At 47.4% G+C, this 22,161-nt stretch overlaps 1 protein-coding gene across 1 annotated transcript in view; it reads right to left on the bottom strand.

The window, feature by feature from the left end:
- Positions 1-8,726: 8,726 nt before the first annotated feature.
- TEKT5 (tektin 5) overlaps positions 8,727-22,161 on the bottom strand; it is a 53,890-nt gene continuing 40,455 nt past the window's right edge. The window contains exons 6-7 of the mRNA XM_040230305.1: positions 11,966-12,120; positions 8,727-8,943 (exon numbers count right to left, since the gene is read on the bottom strand). Of these exons, the coding sequence (XP_040086239.1) occupies positions 8,727-8,943; positions 11,966-12,120 (372 nt within the window). The remainder of the gene's footprint in view (positions 8,944-11,965; positions 12,121-22,161) is intronic.

Consider the following 22,161-nt stretch of genomic DNA (forward strand, 5'->3'; position numbering starts at 1 on the left):
GGGGCCTCAAAAGCTCTCCTCCTTTTGTTCTGGGTCAGCTTCAGGACCCCAGTCACCAAGCTCACAACATGATTTGCTAAGTTGATGTGTGGACCAGCAAGTCCTGGGCTGGCCAGGCCTCTGAAGAGTCCCCCCTGGCCTGCAATTCTGTCTGGTGGGGGTCCTTAACAGATACTGAGAAAGCAGGAGTCCCCCTAACTAACCCAACCAGCAAGGCACCCCTGCTGTGCGCCAGCCTCTGTAGCCTGCATTTCATAGACATTACTCTGGACCACTGGCTAAGCCCCCACGAATAGAAACTATTATTGTTATTCCCATTTTCAGGTGAGGAAACCGGGGCTTGGGGCAGTTACATGAGTTGTCCATAATCACCCAGAGAATGAACTTCAGTGCCTGAATATATTTAAAGTTCCTGGACCAGTTCTTGGTCTACTGTAGTTCCCTGTCAGGATGGTCCTGCTTTGGAACAGGAGGCTGCACACCCATTGGAAAGGTCAGTTCTCTGACTCACATCCTCCCCTGATGGGTCTCACTCATCTGAGACCACCAACAGCTGGGGTTGAGCTGTGGGCACTGCAGAGACACCCTTCAACACACACACACACACACACACACACTCACACTCTGCCAGGCTCAAACCCACTGGGCTTGTGGCAGGGGAGGGGCCTTTCCAGGAGCCACCCTCACCAGGCTGTCCTGGGCTCTGCCCCCCATGGGTGCCCACACCCCGTCCTGCCTGCGAAGGAGCGCCAGGAATCCCAAGCAGCATAGTTGGGTGGGGAGGAGGGAAGGACCAGCCCTCGCTGGGACACAGAAAATTCCTCCCAGGAGCCCATCTGTAGTTACAAGGGACCCAAGAAGGTGCAGCCAGAGACTCAAAGCCCAGCCCAATATAGAGACCAAGAATTTGCTGTGTGTTTTCAAGGGAGGAATTGAAGGACTCCACATAATTCCTTAGGAATTTTAATCATGTGCCTTGAACCTGCTTCCTTTCCTGCCCCACCCCCCTCAGCCTATGTGAGGGGACACTTGTCAAGGGTGCCCCAGGAACCACAGGAGCAAACAGCCAGGACTTTGTGTGATGGTGACGCAGTGACATTTCTGGTCAAAGCAAAAAATGCAGCCGCCTCCCTCCCAGAGCCTAGCAGCGTGACCCTGGCTGGGGAAGGGTGAAAGGTGGGGAGCCCCCTGGGACCAGTGCCAACTCATCTTAACTATACTGCTGTGGGCACCCCATAACATGTGGTTGGAAGCCTGGGCTCAGCCTGATTGCCTGGGTGTGGATCCTGGCTCCACCATCTCTGTAAATTTGGATGACTTCCTAAACTGCCCTGTGCCTCAGTTTCGTTATCTGTAAAATGGGGACAGGCACAGCAGTGACTTCAAAGGATGAATGTGGGATTACCTGAGATAAGAGGGTAGCACTCGGCATCTCACAAGCGTTCAAGATATTATCTCAATTATTATTATTATTATTGCTATTTGTTAGCAGAGAACAGATAAATGCTGTCCCACCAGGTCAGCTGTTTGGTGAGTAGGGCTCTGGGGTCCTCTGTTCCCTGCAGTGATTGCCACTGGCCTCGCCAGACCCCTCTTGGACTCCAGGTCCACTTTAAACAGTAACTTTTATCTGGGAGGCTGGGGTCAGCGGTTCAGACCCTAAAGTCACTTCCCTAGACTCATGTCCTGTCTCAGCCATTTGTTCACTGTGTGAGATTCTTAACCTCTCTGGGCCTTGATTTCCACTTCCATAAAATGACATTGTAAATAGAACCCATGTTCCAGGGCTTAGTTCCCTGACCAGGGACTGAACCCACACCCCCTACAATGAACGTGCAGAGTCTTAACCACTGGATCACCAGGGAAGTCCTTGAAGCTCAATTTTTAAAACCTCATATGCGGTGATGCCATCCAGCCATCTCATCCTCTGCCTCCCCTTTCGAAGCCCTCTCTCATCTCCTTCCAAAAAAAAAAAAAAAAAACTCATATGACTTTTCAATGAAACAGAATTGTTTTCCCCTGGGTTGTTTGACTGAAGACTGTGGCTTGAAGTTCTGTGAAGGCAGGTGGAGTCCCTGCTAGAGGCGCAATGCCCAGCACAGGTGCCAGGTGTTCCGTGAATATTTCAAATGAAGACGTGAATGAATGAATGAAAGCTTACATGGAGTAACACAGTGTTCAAGGGTAGCCCTTCTATGTGTCTTACTAATCCATAGTCACCTTCAGTCCCAGACCAGATGGCACAACTCTCGGCCCTTCAAAGTCATCGAGCAAAGACAGGCTCGGTGTACCCTCTCAGCTCTCCTTAACCTGGGGGGAAAAGTGGGTTCTGCAACAGGCCTGGGAGTTCTAAAGAGGAGAGAGTACTGGCTCCAACTCTAACTGGCTGTGTGACTATGAGCAAATCACTGTGCCTCTCTGGGTTTTCTCTTCTGAAAAATAAGGGCTTGAAAGTATCACCTCATGAGCCCTATCTATTCCTTCATCCATTCACTCAAGAAACATCTGGTGATTCTAAAGGTTAAAACCAAAACAGAGGGCCGCCTCTGAATCACTCTTGTTAACCAGAAAATGAAAAAAACCCAGGACCTTTGCATTCCTAGAGCATTGCTTTTGAGGTTTTACTGTACTGTTCCTGGCCTCTGAATTTGTGAAATGAAATTGGGAAAGAGAATACAACAGCATTCAAATTAGTGAGTATCCTGGCCCCCAACAGCTCCAGCCTTGATATCTCAGACCCTATGTCCCTTCTTTGATTTTTTTTAATTTAAATTTTCTCTTTTTGTTGTTTTTTACCCCTTCTTTTGAAGCACCCCTATTGGGAAGTAGATAGATAGCAAGGTCAGAGAGTGACTTTTGGTGTCAAACATGATCATAAATTCTGAACAATTCACCCAGGGAGAAACCTGGGGGCATAGGAAATCAACCAGACAGAAGACAAGCAACCTGGTCCCCACTGCATATATGCCTTGTCTGTATCATGCAACCCCACTTGAAGTGTGACCCCCTTCTCCTCTCCAGCCCCTGGGCCTCAATTTTCTGGATCAGAGGATCTTTCAGGAGCCTCAGCAAAGCAAAACACCAAAATCAGCTGCTTAAAGGGTCAGCAAGCCAGCTATGTGAGTGAAGCAGGACTGGTGTGTGACAATAGGGAATGGTGGGGACTGTGGTAAAATGAATGCTGCAAGCTCGGTATATCAGCTTCAGGGAGAGTGTGCAGACAGGGTTGCCAGATAATCCCATCTTTAATACAAGCCAAATGTGTGTGTGCACGTATGTGTGTGTGTGTGTGTGTGTAGAATGTATTATTTAGTCATTGGCAATTAATTCAATACATTTTGAAAGCTTCCTGATCACTGAGACTCAGGTCCATGCCCATCAGCCTTCCATCTTCAACCCTGTCTCTCTTCTGTGGCTTTTCACTTTGTCCCTGAAGCCTGCTGGATCTCTGCACCACAGGTCTGGTCTCAGAAATGCTAAAATGCTGGGTAAGGCCGTGGAGACAGGGAAGACTACAAGTGTGAGCCCATACATGCACACACATACACATGCACCTCTTAGGGAGTGGTCTGTTCCCTGGAGCCAGCAGGACAGCATCCTCCTGAACCCACTGGAAAGCAAGTCAACTGAGAGATCCTCCAGCTTCTCCCAGTTTGCTCCCAGGCCTGGCAGGGAGCCAGCTGTTGGTCGTGTCTCTAGGATTTCCTGCCTGGGCTGCAGCAGGGAAGACACCCAGTGAGGCTGTGGTCATCGTGCCAGCCTCTGGGAGCCACAGGGGGAAAAACCTCATGGGTCCCTAAGCTGTAAAAGCAGATAGGAGACTTACCTTCCCACAGCAAAATGCAACTATACCTTTTTTCTTCTAAAACTCAGAAGTCATCCCATCTGTCCAAGATGAATGTACATGCATTTATATGTACTTGTTTGGGTATTTACAATTCACCCAATCAAGTATTGCATGCGCGTGCGTGCGACTCTGTGCGACCCAGGGATCTCTTGCGTCTCCTGCATTGGTAGGCAGATTCTTCACCACTGTGTAAGAGAATCCACCTGCCTAGGGGGCGCAGTGGGAAAGAATCTGCCTGCCAACGCAAGAGACACAAGAGACCTGAGTTCAGGATGATCCCCTGGAATAGGAAATGACTATCCACCCCAGTATTCTTGCCTGGGAAATACCATGACCAGGGGAGCCTGGTGGGCTGCAGTCCATGTGGTCGCGGAGAGTCAGACATGACTGAGTGACTGAGCATGCAAGTACGATAAACTCTTTATGGAACACCCACTTTTACAGTGACTGGAGTGTAGAGCTGACTAAAAGCTCAGGCTGTCCCCAGTTCTCTCCACTGTGCTTTCTGACCCCGTTGCTCTGCCAAAACACCTTTTCTCACAGTTCATCCAAAGACTCCTGGGCACTAAACCCAATAATCTTTTTACTTTCTTATTAAAAAAAATTCCTAATGATGAGCACATCCAGTATCATTAGGGAAAAGCAAATCAAACAAATCTCACAGATACCATCTCACACCCATTAGGATGGTGAGTATTAAAAAAAAAACAAACCAGAAAATAAATTTTGACAAGGATAGTCCCACCAGCCCTTGTTAGTGGGACTAGTATGGTGGCTCTTTAAAAAATTAGAATTGTGTTATCTAACAATTCCTATTCTGAGTATATACTCAAAGTAATTGAAAGTAGGGTCTCAAAGAGATATTTGTATATCTGTGTTCATTGAAGCATTATTCATAATAGCTAAAACATGGAAGTAAACCAAGGGTCCATTGATAGGTGAATGGATAAGCAAGATTCAGTACAAGGGAATATTGTTTCAATTTAAAAATGGACGAAGTTTTGCAATATACTACAACCTGGGTGAACCTTGAGGACCTTATGCTAAGTGAAATAAGCCAGTCACAAAAAAGACAAATACTGTGTGGTTCCACTAGGTACTTAGAGTAGTCAAAACCATAGACACCGAAAGTAGAATGGGTTGGCAAGGGGAAATAGGGGGAGTTACTGTTTAATGGATACAGACTTTTAGTTTAATAAGATGGAAAGAATTATGGAGATGGGTGGTGGTGATGGCTCAGTTCAGTTCAGTTCATTCGCTCAGCCATGTCCGACTCTTTGCGACCCCATGGACTGCAACACACCAGGCCTCCTTGTCCATCACCAACTCCCGGATTTTACTCAAACTCATGTCCATTGAGTCAGTGACGCCAACCAACCATCTTGTCCTCTGTCGTCCCCTTCTCCTCCCACCTTCAACCTTTCCCAGCATCAGGGTCTTTCCCAATGAGTCAGTTCTTCGCATCAGGTGGCCAAAATATTGGAGTTTCTGCTTCAGCATCAGTCCTTCCAATGAGTGTTCAGGACTGGTTTCCTTTAGGATGGACTGGCTGGATCTCCTTACAGTCCAAGGGACTCTCAAGAGTCTTCTCCAGCACCACAGTTCAAAAGCATCAATTCTTCAGTGCTCAGCTTTCTTTATAGTCCAACTCTCACATCCATACATGACTATTGGAAAAACCATAGTTTTGACTAGATGGACATTTCTTGGCAAAGTAATGTCTCTGCTTTTTAATATGCTGCCTAGGTTGGTCATAGCTTTTCTTCCAAGGAGCAAGTGTCTTTTAATTTCATGACTGCAGTTACCATCTGCAGTGATTTTGGAGTCCAAAAAAATAAAGTCTACCATTGTTTCCCCAACTATTTACCATTAAGTGATGGAACCAGATGTCATAATCTTAGTTTTCTGAACGTTGAGTTTTAAGCCAACTTTTTCATTCTCCTCTTTCATAAAGAGGCTCTTTAGTTCCTCTTCACTTTCTGCCATAGGGATGGTGTCATCTGCATATCTGAGGTTACTGATATTTCTCCTGGCAATCTTGATTCCAGCTTGGACTTCATCCAGTCCATCATTTCTCATGATGTACTCTGCATAGAAGTTAAATAAGCAGGGTGACAATACACAGCCTTGACATACTCCTTTCCCTATTTGGAACCAGTCTTTGTTCCATATCCAGTTCTAACTGTTGCTTCTTGACCTACATACAGATTTCTCAGGAGGCAGGTCATGTGGTCTGGTATTCCCATCTCTTTAAGAATTTTCCACACAATATTATGAATGTTATTTGTTACCAATGAATTGCACAACTACTTTTATGTTATTTTTAATTTAAGATAAATTTTACATCACATGGATTTTATCATAGTAAGAAAAATTGAAAAAAATCCTAATAGTGCACCAAGCACCCAGACTTTGGGTTTCTAAATACCATTCTCCAATAAAAGGAAACACGGTTCCTTGGAGAAATGGCTGATTCCGGGACTGGAGCAGAAAAATTTGAAATGAGCCTGGAGCATCTTATAGGGCCAGAAAGTAAGGAAGTGCTCAAAAAACAAAAGGACAGGGGCTGTTCAAACGGACATAGGAACCACAGGACATAGGATCCAACCCAAAGAACTCCCAATGTCCAAAGCTGAGCAAACTGAGCAACACAATAAATAATGTAGTATTGGATTATAGCCCAGAGTATAAAATATATATCCATGAGTAATATTGACATAAATAAATGACAGAATACATAACAGTGAAGATACTTTTCTTAGAGAAGAATTACAAATAATACATGTACATACATATACCTTCTCCCAGAGATGGAGCTTAATCCCACCCCACCTTGGGTGTAAGCTGGACTTAATGACACACTGTTAAAGAGTGGCGTACGGAAAGGGATGAGCAGTGACGGGCATAGAGGAGTTTGGCAGATGCTCCCTTAACCACATGAGCAGTTGATCCTCTACGGGGTGTCCTGCAGACATCATGAATACCTTCACAGGAAGGAATGAGAAAGACCCTGCATCCGGGTCTTCCCTGCCAGACCTGTAACCCCAGACTAGTCACGAGAAAAGCATCAGACAAATCCACGTTCAGGGACATTTAACGAATACCTTCAAATACCAGCAAATAGAAGGACTCTTCAAAACTGCCAAGATCATGAAAAACAAGGAAAGAAGGAGAAACGGCCATCAACAGAGGAGAGCTGATTAACAGTGTAATGCGCCCTGGATTGGATCTTAGAACAGATAAGCTAAACAGGAAAAACAAATTCTGGAGTTTAGTTAGTAGTAATGCACTAATGTTACTTCTTAGTTTTAACAAATGAACCGTAACAAACAGTTCCAACAGTTATCAGGAGGCGATGGGTGAAGGGTGCATGGAAATTCTCCATGTTGTCTTTGCGACTTTTCTAAGAACCTAAACACATTGCACAATTTAAAAGTCTATTTAAAAAAGCATTTCCTCCTGATTAAAGAGGAACACATGTTCACTGGAGATGATTAAAATATAAACAGATAAGAAACCAGCAGTTACTTACTGCTGATTTTGTTAACATTCAAGTGTATTTCAATGCCATCTTATTCTGCACTTTTTTTTTTACTTGAAGTATAGTTAGTTGGCTCAGTGGTAAAGAATCTGCCTGCCAAGCAGGAGACCCTGGTTCGATCCCCAGAGAAGGAAATGACAACCCATTCCAGTAATCTTGCCTGGGAAGTCCCATGGACAGGGGAGCCTGGTGGGCTATAGGGTCTCAAAGAGTCAGACACAACTTGGTGACTTTGCGACTCCATGAACTGTAGCCCATCTTCCTCTGTCCAGGGAATTCTCCAGGCAAGAACACTGGAGTGGGTTGCCATTCCCTTCTCCAGGGGATCTTCCTGACCCAGGGCTTGAACCCAGGTCTCCTGCACTGCAGGCAGACTCTTTACCATCTGAGCCACCAGGGAAGCCCCCAACAACAACAATACTCTATTACAATAACGTAATGGATTATAGATAATTATACGGTAACAATACTCTATTACAATAATGTAATGGATTATAGATAACTATATGGTGAAAGTGAAGTCGCTCAGTCATGTCTGACTCTTCAAGACCCCATGGACTGTAGCCTACCAGGTTCCTCCGTCCGTGGGATTTTCCAGGCAAGAGTACTGGAGTGGACTACCATTTCCTTCTCCTGGAGATCTTCCCAACCCAGGGATTGAACCCAGGTCTCCCGCATTGTAGGCAGATGCTTTACTGTCTGAGCCACCAGGGAAGTCAATTATACAGTAAGAATACTCTATTACAAAATAAAAGTAAATAAATAAGTAAACTTGTCTATTAAGGGCAGGATTCAAACCCAGGACTTCTGGCTCCAGTTCCTAATTTTTTTGCACCACCCCACATGGGTGACAGTCACCTCCACCTTGGACCAACCTTGTTTTATAGAAACAAGCTCAGTCTGGGAACTTGTACAAGACCCCTCGGCTCCTAAGTCACAGCTGGTCTCGGGACTCCTAGCTCCAATGTTCAGTCTTTGGACACCATGGTGTATGCTGTGCTCCTTAACAAACAGTTTTTTAAAAACGCGACCTCTTCCATTCCTGGGGAGGCTGACAACCTCACAGCATTCGGTCCCTGAGGGGTCACAGCACGTCTCCACCCTGGGATCCATCATGAGGCTGGTTGTGCAGCAAGAACAAGCTCCCAGGTCTCTGGTTTGGGCACATTTATTTTGGCTCTTTTACATATATATATACATTTTTTTTTCCATGATAGGAGGAAAGGGAGAAAAATGACACTTTCTTTTATTTTTGTTTTTCTGCCTTTGCAAATTCTGTGCTATGTAAGGAGCGTGCGTGGAGCAGAGCAGGATGGGGGTGGCGGGGAGGGGGCAGGCTCAAGGACAGATGCCCATGCATGGGGTGCTGGGGAAGGTCTTCCTCATCGCCATGCACTTCTCCTTGTCGATGCACAGGGTGTTGGCCTTGATGGCCAGTTCATGCTCCAGCCGGCACTTGGTCATGACCAACAGCTGCAGCGTGTTCCGGGTCTCCCGCAGCCTCAGCTTGAGGGTCTGCAGGGTGTCGTCGATGGTGAACACCTCGTTCACCAACCTGGGCAGAAAGCACAGGGGAAGGTGGGTTTGGCCAGCCAGAGGCCATAGGTGCCTCTCCCATATGCCTGGTGCTGGGAGACTCAGAGAGAAAGACAGAGGTGGGCAGGCATGGGGTGAACACCCGGGAGAGTTGCTGAGGATGGTGAGCACAAAGCGAGACACAGATGAGGTGTTCAAGAAAATAAGCCAGTGGTTCCTCAGTTAAGCACAGACTCAAGACAGGACCCACAAGAACTAAAAGTGAAGTGAAGTGAAATCCGCTCAGTCGTGTCCGACTCTTGGCAACCCCATGGACTATACAGTTCATGGAGTTCTCCAGGCCAGAATACTGGAGTGGGTAGCCTTTCCCTTCTCCAGGGGATCTTCCAACCCAGGTCTCCCACATTGCAGGCAGATTCTTTACCAGCTGAGATCGAACCCAGGTCTCCCACATTGCAGGCAGATTCTTTACCAGCTGAGCCACCAGGGAAACCCAAGAATACTGAAGTGGGTAGCCTATCCCTTCTCCAGGGGATCTTCCCAACCCAGGAATTGAACCAGGGTCTCCTGAATGGCACACGGATTCTTTACCAGCTAAGCTACCAGGAAAGAATAAACAGACACTCAAATCCTTGCACAAATACTCGTGTGGCGCTAATGAAAAGTCAGTTGTGTCTGACTCTTGCAACTGCATGGACTATAGCCGGCCAGGCTCCTCTGTCCATGGAATTCTCCAGGCAAGAATACTGGTGTGGGCAGCTATTCCCTTCTTCAGGGGATCTTCCCTACCCAGGGATTGAATCCAGGTCTCCTGCATTGCAGGCAAACCCTTTACCGTCTGAGCCATCAGGGAAGACTGCAGCACAAATAACAAGAGTCAAAAGGTCGAAACAACCCAAATGTCTACCGACAGATGAACAGATGCACAAAATATCCTCTGTCCCCACATGGGGATATTATGAAAAGGAATGCGAAGAACTGACTTATTGTAAAAGACTCTGATGCTGGGAAGATTGAAGGCAGGAGAAGGGGACAACAGAGGACAAGGTGGTTGGATGGCATCACTGACTTGATGGACATGAGTTTGAGCAAGCTCTGCGAGCTGGTGATGGACAGGGAAGCCTGGTGTGGTGCAGTTCACGGGGTCACAAAGAGTTGGGCACGACTGAGTGACTGAACGGAACTGAATGAAAAGGAATGAAGTGCTGATAGGTACTACAACATGGATGGACCTTGAAGACATGATGCTGAGTGAAAGATACCAGACACCACGTCTGAACCCCAGTACCTGTGAATGTGATGCTTTTTGGAAGAAGGATTTTTGTGGATGGAATTCAGTTGAGGATCTTGAGATGAAATTATCCTCCATTAAGTGTGCTGTGCTCAGTCAGTCCTGTCTGACTCTGTGTGACCCCATGGACTGTAGCCTGCCAGGCTCCTCTGTCCATGGGATTTTCCCAGAATACTGGAATGGGTTGCCCTGTCCTCCTCCAGGGTATCCTCCTGACCCAGGGATCAAACCTGGATCTCCCGCATTGCAGGCGGATTATTTACTGTCTGAGCCACCAGGGATGGACCCTAAATCCAATGACTGATCTCCTTATAGAGAAAGGAGGGGGAGATTTGAAACACAGAGACACACAGGGAGGAAGGCCACGTGAAGATGGATGCAGGTGCAATGATCCAGCTATAAGCCAAGAGCTGCCAGCCACCACCAGGAGCCAGGAGAGGGGCCGGGCGAAGATGCACTCTCAGAACCCCCAGAGAGAATCAACCCTGCTGACGCTCTGATTTCAGAGGTTTGGCCTTTGCAAGTTTCAGAGGAGAAATCCTGTTGTTTTAAGCCACCCAGCTTGTGGTCATTTGTTACAGCAGCCTTGGGTCATGAATACACCTGGTGAGCTGTGATGGTGGGCTAGTTGTGGGGCTGGGACCCACCTGGAGGTGGGGGGAGAGACAGTGCTCAGAACTGGAGGACACGCTGCTGGGAGGACCCGGGTTGATATCCGGGTGAACTTCCCCATGACAGGCCTGAGCTAGAGAGAGGTGACAGCAGCAGCCTGGAGACCCCTCTTTCCTTAGGGCTTTCTCAGCCAGCGCTGTCCAGCAGAATTTTCAGCAGCGATGGAGATAGTCTGTTCCACGCCTCCAGCCACACATAGCTCCTGACCACTTGATATGCAGTTTGTGCAAACAAAAACCTGAATTTTATTCTCAAGCAGTGACCAAGGCTGTAGAAACCTCAGCGCATGGCACCATTCATCAGTTTCTCTCTGAATATTTTTCTTCCTCTTTTTTACTCCTCCAGCTCTTTGCCCCATTATCTCAGCTCAGAAGGAAGACAAGCCACTGAGGTGGGGATCGGGGGGAGCCTGTCACATGGCCACCGAGAATGAAGACAGTGTCCTGAGCTTGGAGGGGACAGAGCAGTCAAGCGACCAGCCCCAAGTCACACAGCAGGTCACAGGAAAAACACTCCCCAAGTCCAATGGCCATTTCCTTCCTTGCCTGATCATCGTGCCATCCCAACCCTCCACCCCTAGACTCAAAAACCCTGTTTCTGGGCCTGCAGCGAGCTTTGTGCCCCTCTCCCGTCAACAGAAGCAGCTCCTCCTTAGCCAAGTGGGACGGGCAGGATTGGGCTGTTCGGAGGGCTCGCCGGTGAGAATTTCACAGAAAGGGCGCTGGAGGATGGGTGAGGTGTGGGCTGGGCGCCTCTTTCACAGGAGCCTGGAGCCGGGAGAGGGAGGGGCGGGGGGAGGGTGGAGCAATCAAAGGGCAAGGACCACGCCTCTCATTGGCTTGGAGAGTTCCCGGAGCAGAACAGGCCTACAAAACCATCCTCGCTTAGGTGAGAAGGCAGCAGCGCAGAGGGGTGGCCTCCATTGGTGGGGAGACTACCAAGGGCATCCTCAGAGCCCCAGGCCCCCAGGGCCCTGTGGAGTCGTAGATCCCAGTCTCCTGATGGGCGGAGGGTCCATTTTCCAGCTCCCGAGACCTGCCCCTCCCCTGCCTTCCCCCGACCCACACCCGAGACTCACTTGAACTGGGGGCTGTCCCTGCACAGCTCCACGTTGGGGCGCCGGGTCCGGCACTCCAGCCTCGTCTGCGCCACCTTCAGCGGGCACTCCTTGGCCATGATGGACCTTTCCAGCAGCATGATGGTGTTCTCCGTCTGGAAGATCTCCTGCAGCGTCTGCGGGGAACATTTGCGGTATCAGAAGGAAACTGAACTTGCACTTGTGTGCTTAGTCGCTCGGTCCTGTCTGACTCTTCGCCACCCCGTAGACCGCAAGCCGCCAGGCTCCTCTGTCCATGGGGATTCTCCAGGCAAGAATACTGGAGGGGGTTGCCATGCCCTCCTCCAGGGGAATCTTCCCAACCCAGGGATCAATCCCAGGTCTCCCGCATTGCAGGCAGATTCTTCACCCTCTGAGCCACCAGGGAAGAACTTGCACTTAACCAACCATAAGTACCCCCCAGAACTGAGTGTACTGAAAGTATGACACGCCACTGTGTATAAAACCTCCGTTCTCTTCCTTGTCATCTCCCGCAGCTCTAGATCTATGTATGAGCAGTTCTGGTTTTCATGGTGCCCTTCACCTGCGAGAAGGTACCCCTCCCAGACTTGTCAGGGCCCAGTGGGGAGGTAATGGCAACCCACTCCAGTATTCTTGACTGGGAAATCCCCTGGACAGAGGAGCCTCTTGGGCTACAGTCCCTGGGGTCGCAAAGGAGTTGGAGACGACTCAGCGACTCAACAACAACAAATAGCGAGGTGATGTGTGCTCTGTTCTGGACAAGCCTGGAATGGTACCCTGCCACAGTGTCCCTCAACACCCTTCCTTCAATAATCTATGGGCTTGTCTGTCTCCCTCCCTAGCATGTGAGCTCCAAGAGGCCAGGTGCTTTGCTTTATCCATTGCTACATCCCCTCCACCCATCGCTAGGCACAGAGCTCAGTGCAGAGTGAGGGCTGTCAGATAAAATACAGCATGCCCAGTTAAATGTGAATTTCAAATCAACAAAGCATTTTTAGTACAGTAAGTCCAATTTGTTCCTAAGTCCACAAGGTTAGCCTAGATACCCAATTAACACAATTGGTGATATAGTACTGTGCAATAATAGGTTTATAATACTTTTCACACAAATAATAGGTTAAAAAAAAATACAGTACTACAGTACAACAGCTGGCATACAGGGGTTGGCATCAAGTGAACAGGCAAGAAGAATTACTGACTCAAGTAAGTAGAGGTGGGAGATGGTAGAGCTGAAGGGAAATGGGAGACAGTGTGTGTGCGTAGTCACTTAATCGTGTCCGATTCTTTTCGACCCTTTGGATTGTAGCCCAGCAAGCTTCTCTGTCCATGGGATTTTTCAGGCAAGAATACTGGAGTGGGTTGCCATTTCCTCCTCCAGGGGATCTTCCTGACCCAGGAGGGCAAGCTGCAATTTCACTCACTCCCGATGTTAATGGAACACAAATTCACATCTTTGAAAGTTCTCAACTTGAAGGTTCAAATATAGGGGATTTACTGATATGTCTCAACTGTTGTATAACACATACTTACACTAGAGAGTTGTTTGCTGTTGATCTAAAATTCAAGTTGAACTGGACATCCTGCATTCTTATTTGCTAAATATGGCAACTCTACTCATAGTAGGAGCTCAATAAACATCCATTGAATGAGTGAATGGATCACAGTGGGACCTCGAAGTCTAGATTTTTAGTTAGTTCCCCAAGGGTCCTTACACACACTGAAGTTCTGGACCAGTGTGCCCTGAAATTTATATGGTCCTGTCACAGATTTTAATATGCAGAGAACTGTTACATGTGAGTATACCAGTGCTCCTGAATGGGGTGGGGACTGCAAGTCTAAGACCCTGCTCACTTTTAGGGACTTTATAATCATATTGTTTTTCTCTTTGACGTGAGCATCGAACAATTGATGCTTTTAAACTGTGGTGTTGGAGAAGACTCTTGAGAGTCCCTTGGCCTGCAAGGAGATCAAACCAGTCCATCCTAAAGGAAATCAGTCCTTTTCCAAAGGAAATTATTGAAAGGACTGATGCTGAAGCTGAAACTCCAATACTTTGGCCACCTGATGCAAACAACTGACTCACTGGAAAAGAACCTGATGCTGGGAAAGATTGAAGGCAGGAGGAGAAGGGGACAACAGGATGAGATGGTTGGATGGCATCACTGACTCTTTGGAGATGAATTTGAGCAAGCTCCAGGAGTTGGTGATGGACAGGGAAGCCTGGCGTGCTGCGGTCCATGGGGTTGCAAAGAGTCGAGCGACTGAACTGAACTGATGAAATACTCACAAATCATAACATGACTATTTTAGCTGGGTTGGGCCCATATTTTATGGGCAACAAGAAATTGCTTAAAAGAGATTTTTTTTTCCCAAAGAAGTAAAGTCCTGGCTTCCCTATTACCTTAACACATTATTGACTGGAGATGTATTAATATATCTTTTGTCACCCAAACATGATTGACTGGAGATGTATCAATACGTTTTTAGACAGTGATACAATTAATATCACTGTGTGAAGTTGTTAGAACTTAAAGTTCAAAGATTCATTATCCAACTTCTGTCATTATCATTCAATTTTGCTCCCTTAGGGTTTTTTGATCCAACCTTATGTATATTATAAATGCAAGTTTATTACCAAAAATGTTCAAAAGTGATGCATTGCAAAATTTTGAGTAAAGAAGTATTTTTCATTGAATTTTATGCAGATACTTTTTCTGATTGTCTGAGCAACACATATACCAGTATCTTAGAAGACGACAGTTCTTCAGATTATAAATCTGATTCAGATGATGTGAATATTAGACCAAAAAAAAAAAAAAGACAAAAAATCTTAGTGATGGATTCTGAAATGGAAAGTGAAAATGAAACTCATGGTGCTGGAGAAGACTTTACAGGTGTGGCTTCTCAGGTGGCACAGTGATAAAGAATCCACCTGCCAATGCAGGAGACACAAAAGACAGATTCAATCCTTGGGTCCACAAGATCCCCTGGAGGAGGTCATGGCAGCCCACTCCAGTATTCTTGCCTGGGAAATCCCATGGACGGAGGAGCCTGGTGGGCTACATTCCACAGGGTCATAAAGAGTCAGACACGATTAAAGTGACTTAGCACACACACACACAGGTGAAACTACTGAATATAATAACCCACAAAGTGTTAGTGAAATAACAGGAATTAATTTTGGCCAGCCAAAATAAAAATCGGTGGCCAGAGGCACTAGTTTCTGGAAAAACCACTCAGCGTGCCCTGGTCGATAATGAATTTGCATGCACCTTAGTCACTCAGTTGAGTTCAACTCTTTGTGACCCTATGGGGTCACAGTAGCCTGCCAGGTTCCTCCGTCCATGGATTCTCCAGGCAAGAATACTGGGATAGGTTGCCAGGCCCTCCTCCAGGGGATTTTCCCCACCCAGGGATCAAACCCGAGTTTCCTGTGTCTCCTGAAATGGCAGATGGGTTCTTTACCATTGAGCCACCTGGGAAGCCCTACCTTAAGGAAAAAAATAATAAAGCCTACAAAGAGAACACGTCTCTGTTTCAAGAGAACAAAAGGATGCCCTTTTCCTACTTGGGCTGAGACCGAGGCAGAGTTATCTGAGGGTGGGGTGGGAGGGGGTGCTACACTGCCTCTTTCAAATCCCACCAAGGAGGGAGACTGGCCCCTCACCTGGTCCTCAGTGGGCCACCCAGATCAGAGCAACGCCAGCCAGAGGCTGGTTAAACGCTATCCCATAAGAATGTTCAGTGCCCTGCACATGGGAAGGTAAACACTCCACTGAGTGGGGAGAACAGCTCCTTAGAAGCCCAGGGGATTTTTCTCAGAAACTTACCCTTTGGATATGCAGGTATGCAAAGCTCAGAGAGCACGCCCAACACACTGTAGAATAAAACTGGGCCTTCCAACCCAGGTGGCCCAGTGGTAAAGAATCTATCCGCCAAGCAGGAGGATTTTTGGCAGGTAGGTTCTTTACTACTGAGCCACCTGGGAATCCCCATTATGCTTTATTACAGGATACTGAACACAGTTCCCTGTGCTGTATAGGAGATCCTTGTTGTTTATTTTAGGTAAAGAAGTATGTGGACCCTCAACTCATACCACCAAAGTGAAAGTGTTAGTAGCTCAGTGGTGTCTGATTCTTTGCGACCCCATGGACTGTAGCCCACCGGGCTCCTCTGTCCATGGAATTCTCCAGGCAAGAATACTGCAGTGGGTAGCCATCCCCTCCTCCAGGGGATCTTCCTGACCCAGAGATCAAACCTGGTCTCCTGTATCGCAGGCAGATTTTCTACTGTCTGAGCCACCAGGGAAGCGTGTATCTGCTCATCCCAAACTCCTCACTTATCCCTCCCACCCCTTTCCCCCTTTGGTAACCATAAGTTTGTTTTCTGTGTCTGTGAGTCAGTTTTGTAAATAAGTTGATTTGTATCATAGTTTAGATTCCATGTATAAGGGCCATCATAGGGTACTTGTCTTTCTCTTTCTGATTTACTTTACTTCGTGTGATAATCTCTAGATCCACCCATGTTGCTGCAAATGGCATTATTTCATTGTTTTTTATGGCTGAGTAGCATTCCATTATCGGAGACGGCAATGGCACCCCACTCCAGTATTCCTGCCTGGAAAATCCCATGGATGGAGGAGCCTGGAAGGCTGCAGTCCATGGGGTCGCTGAGGGTCAGACACGACTGAGCGACTTCACTTTCACTTTTCACTTTCATGCATTGGAGAAGGAAATGGCAACCCACTCCAGTGTTCTTGCCTGGAGAATCCCAGGGACGGGGGAGCCTGGTGGGCTGCCATCTATGGGGTTGCACAGAGTCGGACATGACTGAAGCGACTTAGCAGCAGCAGCATTCCATTATACACCACATGTTCTATCCATTCATCTATCCATGGACCTTTAGGTCATTTCCATGTCTTGGCTATTGTGAATAGTGCCACTATGATCATTGGAGTGCATGTATCTTTTTGAATTAGAGTTTTCTCCAGGAATGGGATTGTTGGATCATATGGTAACTCTATTTTTAGTTTTTTGAAAAACCTCCATACTGTTTTTCCACAGTGGCTGTACCAATTTACATCCCCACCAACAGTGCAGGAGGGTTCCCTTTTATCCACACCCTCTGTAGATTTTCTATAGATTTTCTTTGATGATGAAAAGGCCTATCTCTTGACTTTAGCAAAAGGGTGGACATTCATTCACATGCTCAATCATTTCTTCATTCACTCACTAATTTATGGACTCATTGATTCACTCATTGACTTAACTGTGGATGAGGCACCTATTGGGTGCTAAGCACTGTTGTAGGTAGTGGACACAGCAGTGCACAGAACAGGTAGAAAACACCATCTTCCAGGAGTTACATTCTAGTATAGCGGTCCCCAACCTTTTTGGCACCAGAGACAAGTTTCATGGAAGACAGACTTTCCATGGACCAGTGAGGCAGGGTATGGTTTCAGGATGCTTCAAGAGCATTACATTTATTGTGTACTTTATTTCTATTATTATTACATCAGTTCCACCTCAGATCATCAACCATTAGATCCCCCAGAGGTTGGGGACCCCTGTTCTAGTGGATTATTTGCCCACTTCTTTAGGCAAGATTTATTAAGCACCTGGGCTTCCCAGATGGTGCTAGTGGTAAGGAGCCTGCCTGACAATGCAGGAGATATGGATTCAGTCCCTGGGTCGGGAAGATCCCCTGGAGGAGGGCATGGCAACCCACTCCAGCATTCTTGCCTGGAGAATCCCGTGGACAGAGGAGCCTGGTGGGCTACAGTCCATGGAGTTGCAAAGAGTTGGACACAACTGAAGTGACTAAGCATGCACACACATTTAGCACCCATAAACCCTTACAACTGCAACCATCTTTGTGCAGTGCTGTGCTAAGTTGCTTCAGTCGTGTCTGACTCTTTGCAACCCTATGGACTGTTGCCCGCCAGGCTCCTCTGTCCATGGGATTCTCCAGGCAAGAATATTGGAGTGGGTTGTCGTGCCCTCCTCCAGGGGATCTTCCTGATCCAAGGATTGAACCCATGTCTCACGTTTCCTGCACTGGCAGCTGGGTTCTTTACCACTAGTAGCACCACCTGGGAAGTGACTATCTTTACCATCATAGACGTTCAAGTTCCTTTCTCCCTGTTAACAACACAAATTTGAATGCCTTGAGTGTGCAGGATATTGGTGGGAGATGCCATCACTAGGAGGCATCCAGTACATTTCAGTTTTCGGGGAACTCTCATGTGAGCACAGCAGTGAGGTAGGAAGACAGCGGCTCCCAGGGAAAACTAAAGCTTACTAATTATTTTTCAAACCTGAGGACCACTTCCAGGAGCATGGGGCCAGCCTGTCCTGGCACAGCCTCCCAACACTTGCTCAACTCCCTTGATTGGCAAAGAGCAGCTGCAGGATCCAGAGACTTCTGCAGGCAACAGGCTCCAGTTACATGTTAACAAGCCTGCTCTGCTTTCATTATACATATCTTTCTACCGCGTGCACGCGTTAAGTCGCTTCAGTGTCAGAATCTTTGCGACCCTATGGGCTGTAGCCCGCTAGGCTCTGTCTATGGCATTCTCCAGGCAAGACTACTGGAGTGGGTTGCCGTGCCCTCTTCCAGAGGATCTTCCCAACCCAGGGATCAAAACCCACCTCTTTTATGTCTCCTGCATTGGCAGGAGGCTTCTTCACCACTTGCGCCACCTGGGAAACCCAGCTACTCTCTATTCCTGGCAAACGCTGTTGGTTTTCCATCCATAGAATAATATAATTACATTTTATGACTTGAATGAAACATGTAAAGTGAGTAACAGCCCAGGTGGTGGGGCGGGGGTTGGGGGGGCAGGCAGGTAAAATCAGGAAGGGTGATGGTGAAGGAGGGTGCTAAGGGGCACTGTGAAACCCCTTGCCCCCGTCTCCTCCTCCGGGCTAGCTTTTGGCAGTGTGGTGGGGCAGTTGGAACCGACTCTTGCTTTTTCTCCATGTCACCACCCCTTCCCACCCCACCTCACCCCCTAGCATTTCTCGAACAGGCCTGCCTGTGGATTTTCCAGAACAAAAGGGGTTTTCCAGAATTGGCTCTTCTAGAACCCACTGATGACTCACACCCAAGGCAAATCTGCCCAGGCAGGTCTAAACTCTGCCGAAAAATGTTCCTCCAAACCTCCTGTCCACCCTCCGTCACTCACAGCCAAGGTCCTCTTCAATGGAAGAGAAAAAAAAAGATATACACACACACACACTCTGTCTTGGGGGCAGCCCCTGATGCCTACTACAGTCCTTCCAGCCTGTGCACCTCCAAAAGCCCTGGGGGCAGAGACTCAGCTTCCAGAAGTTTGAAGAATGTGACCCCCAAGGGGCAGGAGGCAGAGATCACCTGGGCTGACCAGAGGCAGGGGCTGGAGACAGAACAGCCTTGGCCTTCAGGCTCAGCAGGAAGCTAAGGTGCCAAGACTGAGCTCTGAGCTCCAGGGCAGCCTGGTCCCTAGACCCCAAATTCCATGATGTCCCCCAAGGAGAAGAGCTTGGAGTCCGAGAGGGTAATCCACATATCCCAGCATGTCCACTCCTGGTCTATACTATATACACTGAAGGAGCCCAAGACCACTCTGGAACATACGTGTCAAGGAGGTTCAGTGAGCCGGCAGCACCCGGCTGCCTGTGACCACAGAGACGGACATGTAAAAAATGGTAAATGAGCAGGTGGAGGATTTTGGCAGCCCATAGATGGATTAACCTCACATCCAGAGGGACGATGCAAGGTGAGGAAACTGGGAAACAGAATGAGCTATTTGATACAATCCCTTTTGAGAAAAGTAAAGATCCATGCATAAGCAATGGCAATCCATGTTTTGTAAGAACACATTTAAATGGGTGGCAGAGGAGGAGTGGTTAGGTTGCATCTGACTCAATGGACATGAATTTGAGCAAACTTTGGGAGTTAGTGAAGGACAGAAGAGCCTGGTGTACTGCAGTTCATGGGGCTGCAAAGAGTCAAACACAACTGAGTGACTGAACAACATTTAAATCAATAGGTCAACATTCTTTAAAGAGGTCATATTCGTTCATTCATTCAAATAGTCCCTGACCTTGGCAAGGTCATCTATGGGAGAGGAGTTACCCTGAAGTTTAGGGATAAAAAGGTATAAACAAGGAAATAAGGGGCTTTGTACAAACACATGTGCCAGGAGCCAAGACATATGATAAACTTGCCTCTCTTCCCCAGGATCAAAGAGGAGAAAAAATCCCCATAATCCTATCAGAGCTAAGGTTTCTTTTTAAAATAACTTTTCTAAGGGAGAAATTCTATTAAAGAAAAAATGCTATCTAACTGTAATGGGTGTTGATTCTTGCATTTGTTTGCCCATTAGCGTTATCTGGACAGTTTTTTAAACTGCAGCTGTCTGCCCACCTCCACCAGAGGTTCAGATTTCATTGGCCCGGGATGCACTGGGTGTCAAAAGGTTTCAGGAACTCCCTAAAGGTGCAGCCAGAGTCAGGAAACACTGATGCGGGTGATAGAGATGTGCAATTGCTAAAGAGTCCCAAGGGGAAGGAGATGGATTGAGGACTCTGGTTAGGGACTTGGAGGTACAACTCAAGACTGTCCATCTTGGCAGGAAAACCCCAGGTGGAGTCACGGGAGTAATTTCATCCCTTGAAGATATTTTTGGAGATGCGCATGTGGGTGACCTGTGCACCATGGGCTTGGGTTTCCAGCAAGGGGCCTGGGGGAAAAAAGGCTGCCTCATCACAGGGTTTTCAAGTTTCTAGGGGAAATTTGACATCAGCAATTGGAAATCCTGGTGCTTAGCCCAGAGCTGTGCCCTTGTTCCGCACTGTGGTTGCCTAAGCGATCCAGACCCCGGCGCAGGCAGGCAGGAAGCTCAGAGCACAGGCAGCCTTGCTGGGCAAGTCTGTACATGCTCTGTGGCTCAGAATCGCTCAGACCCAAGGCGCCTGTTATATGCCTGTGGGCACGCACGCGCGCGCACACACACACACAGAATGAGTGTCTTGAACATCTTCACCACCCTCTGCAGGGGGAAGAAGATAGAGGTGTTTGAGATATTCAATTACCCACTCACCCACCTACCTGCTCGTGGAGCTGGTGTATCTCACAATCCACATCTAACCCAGCATGCTCCCACCACAGGGCCTTTGCAGGGACTGTTCCCACTGCCAGGGAAGCTCCTTCCCCAGATCTCCACAGGGCTCATTCCCTCATGCCTTTCTGGTTATGGCTAAAATGCCCAGAAAACCTTCCTCTGATCATTTCCTTTAAGCTTACAACCCCTAAACCAGCCAGCACTCCCAGTTGTTCAAATTCTGCTTTCTTTTCTCCATAGTCCTTATACCTTCTGACATACTGTGCTTTATTCATTAAAGAGCCTCTTGATGAAGGTAGGTCTTCATAAAACCGTTCAACTTCAGCTTCTTCAGCGTTACTGGTTGGGGCATAGACTTGGATTACGGTGATATTGAATGGTTTGCCTTGGAGACGAACAGAGATCTACAAGACCTTTTAGAACTAACACCCAAAAAACATGTCCTTTTCATTATAGGGGACTGGAATGCAAAAGTAGGAAGTCAAGAAACACCTGGAGTAACAGGCAAATTTGGCCTTGGAATGCGGAATGAAGCAGGGCAAAGACTAATAGAGTTTTGCCAAGAAAATGCACTGGTCATAGCAAACACCCTCTTCCAACAACACAAGAGAAGACTCTACACATGGACATCACCAGATGGTCAACACTGAAATCAGATTGATTATATTCTTTGCAGACAAAGATGGAGAAGCTCTATACAGTCAACAAAAACGAGACCAGGAGCTGACTGTGGCTCAGATCGTGAACTCCTTATGACCAAATTCAGGCTGAAATTGGAGAAAGTAGGGAAAACCGCTAGACCATTTAGGTATGACCTAAATCAAATCCCTTATGATTATACAGTGGAAGTGAGAAATAGATTTAAGGGCCTAGATCTGATAGATAGAGTGCCTGATGAACTACGGACTGAGGTTCATGACATTGTACAGGAGGCAGGGATCAAGACCATACCTATGGAAAAGAAATGCAAAACACCAAAATGGCTGTCTGGGGAGGCCTTACAAATAGCTGTGAAAAGAAGAGAGGCGAAAAGCAAAGGAGAAAAGGAAAGATATAAGCATCTGAATGCAGAGTTCCAAAGAATAGCAAG

Source organism: Oryx dammah, unplaced genomic scaffold (assembly GCF_014754425.2).
Source record: "Oryx dammah isolate SB20612 unplaced genomic scaffold, SCBI_Odam_1.1 HiC_scaffold_2, whole genome shotgun sequence".
In the NCBI taxonomy this organism is placed as follows: Eukaryota; Metazoa; Chordata; class Mammalia; order Artiodactyla; family Bovidae; genus Oryx; species Oryx dammah.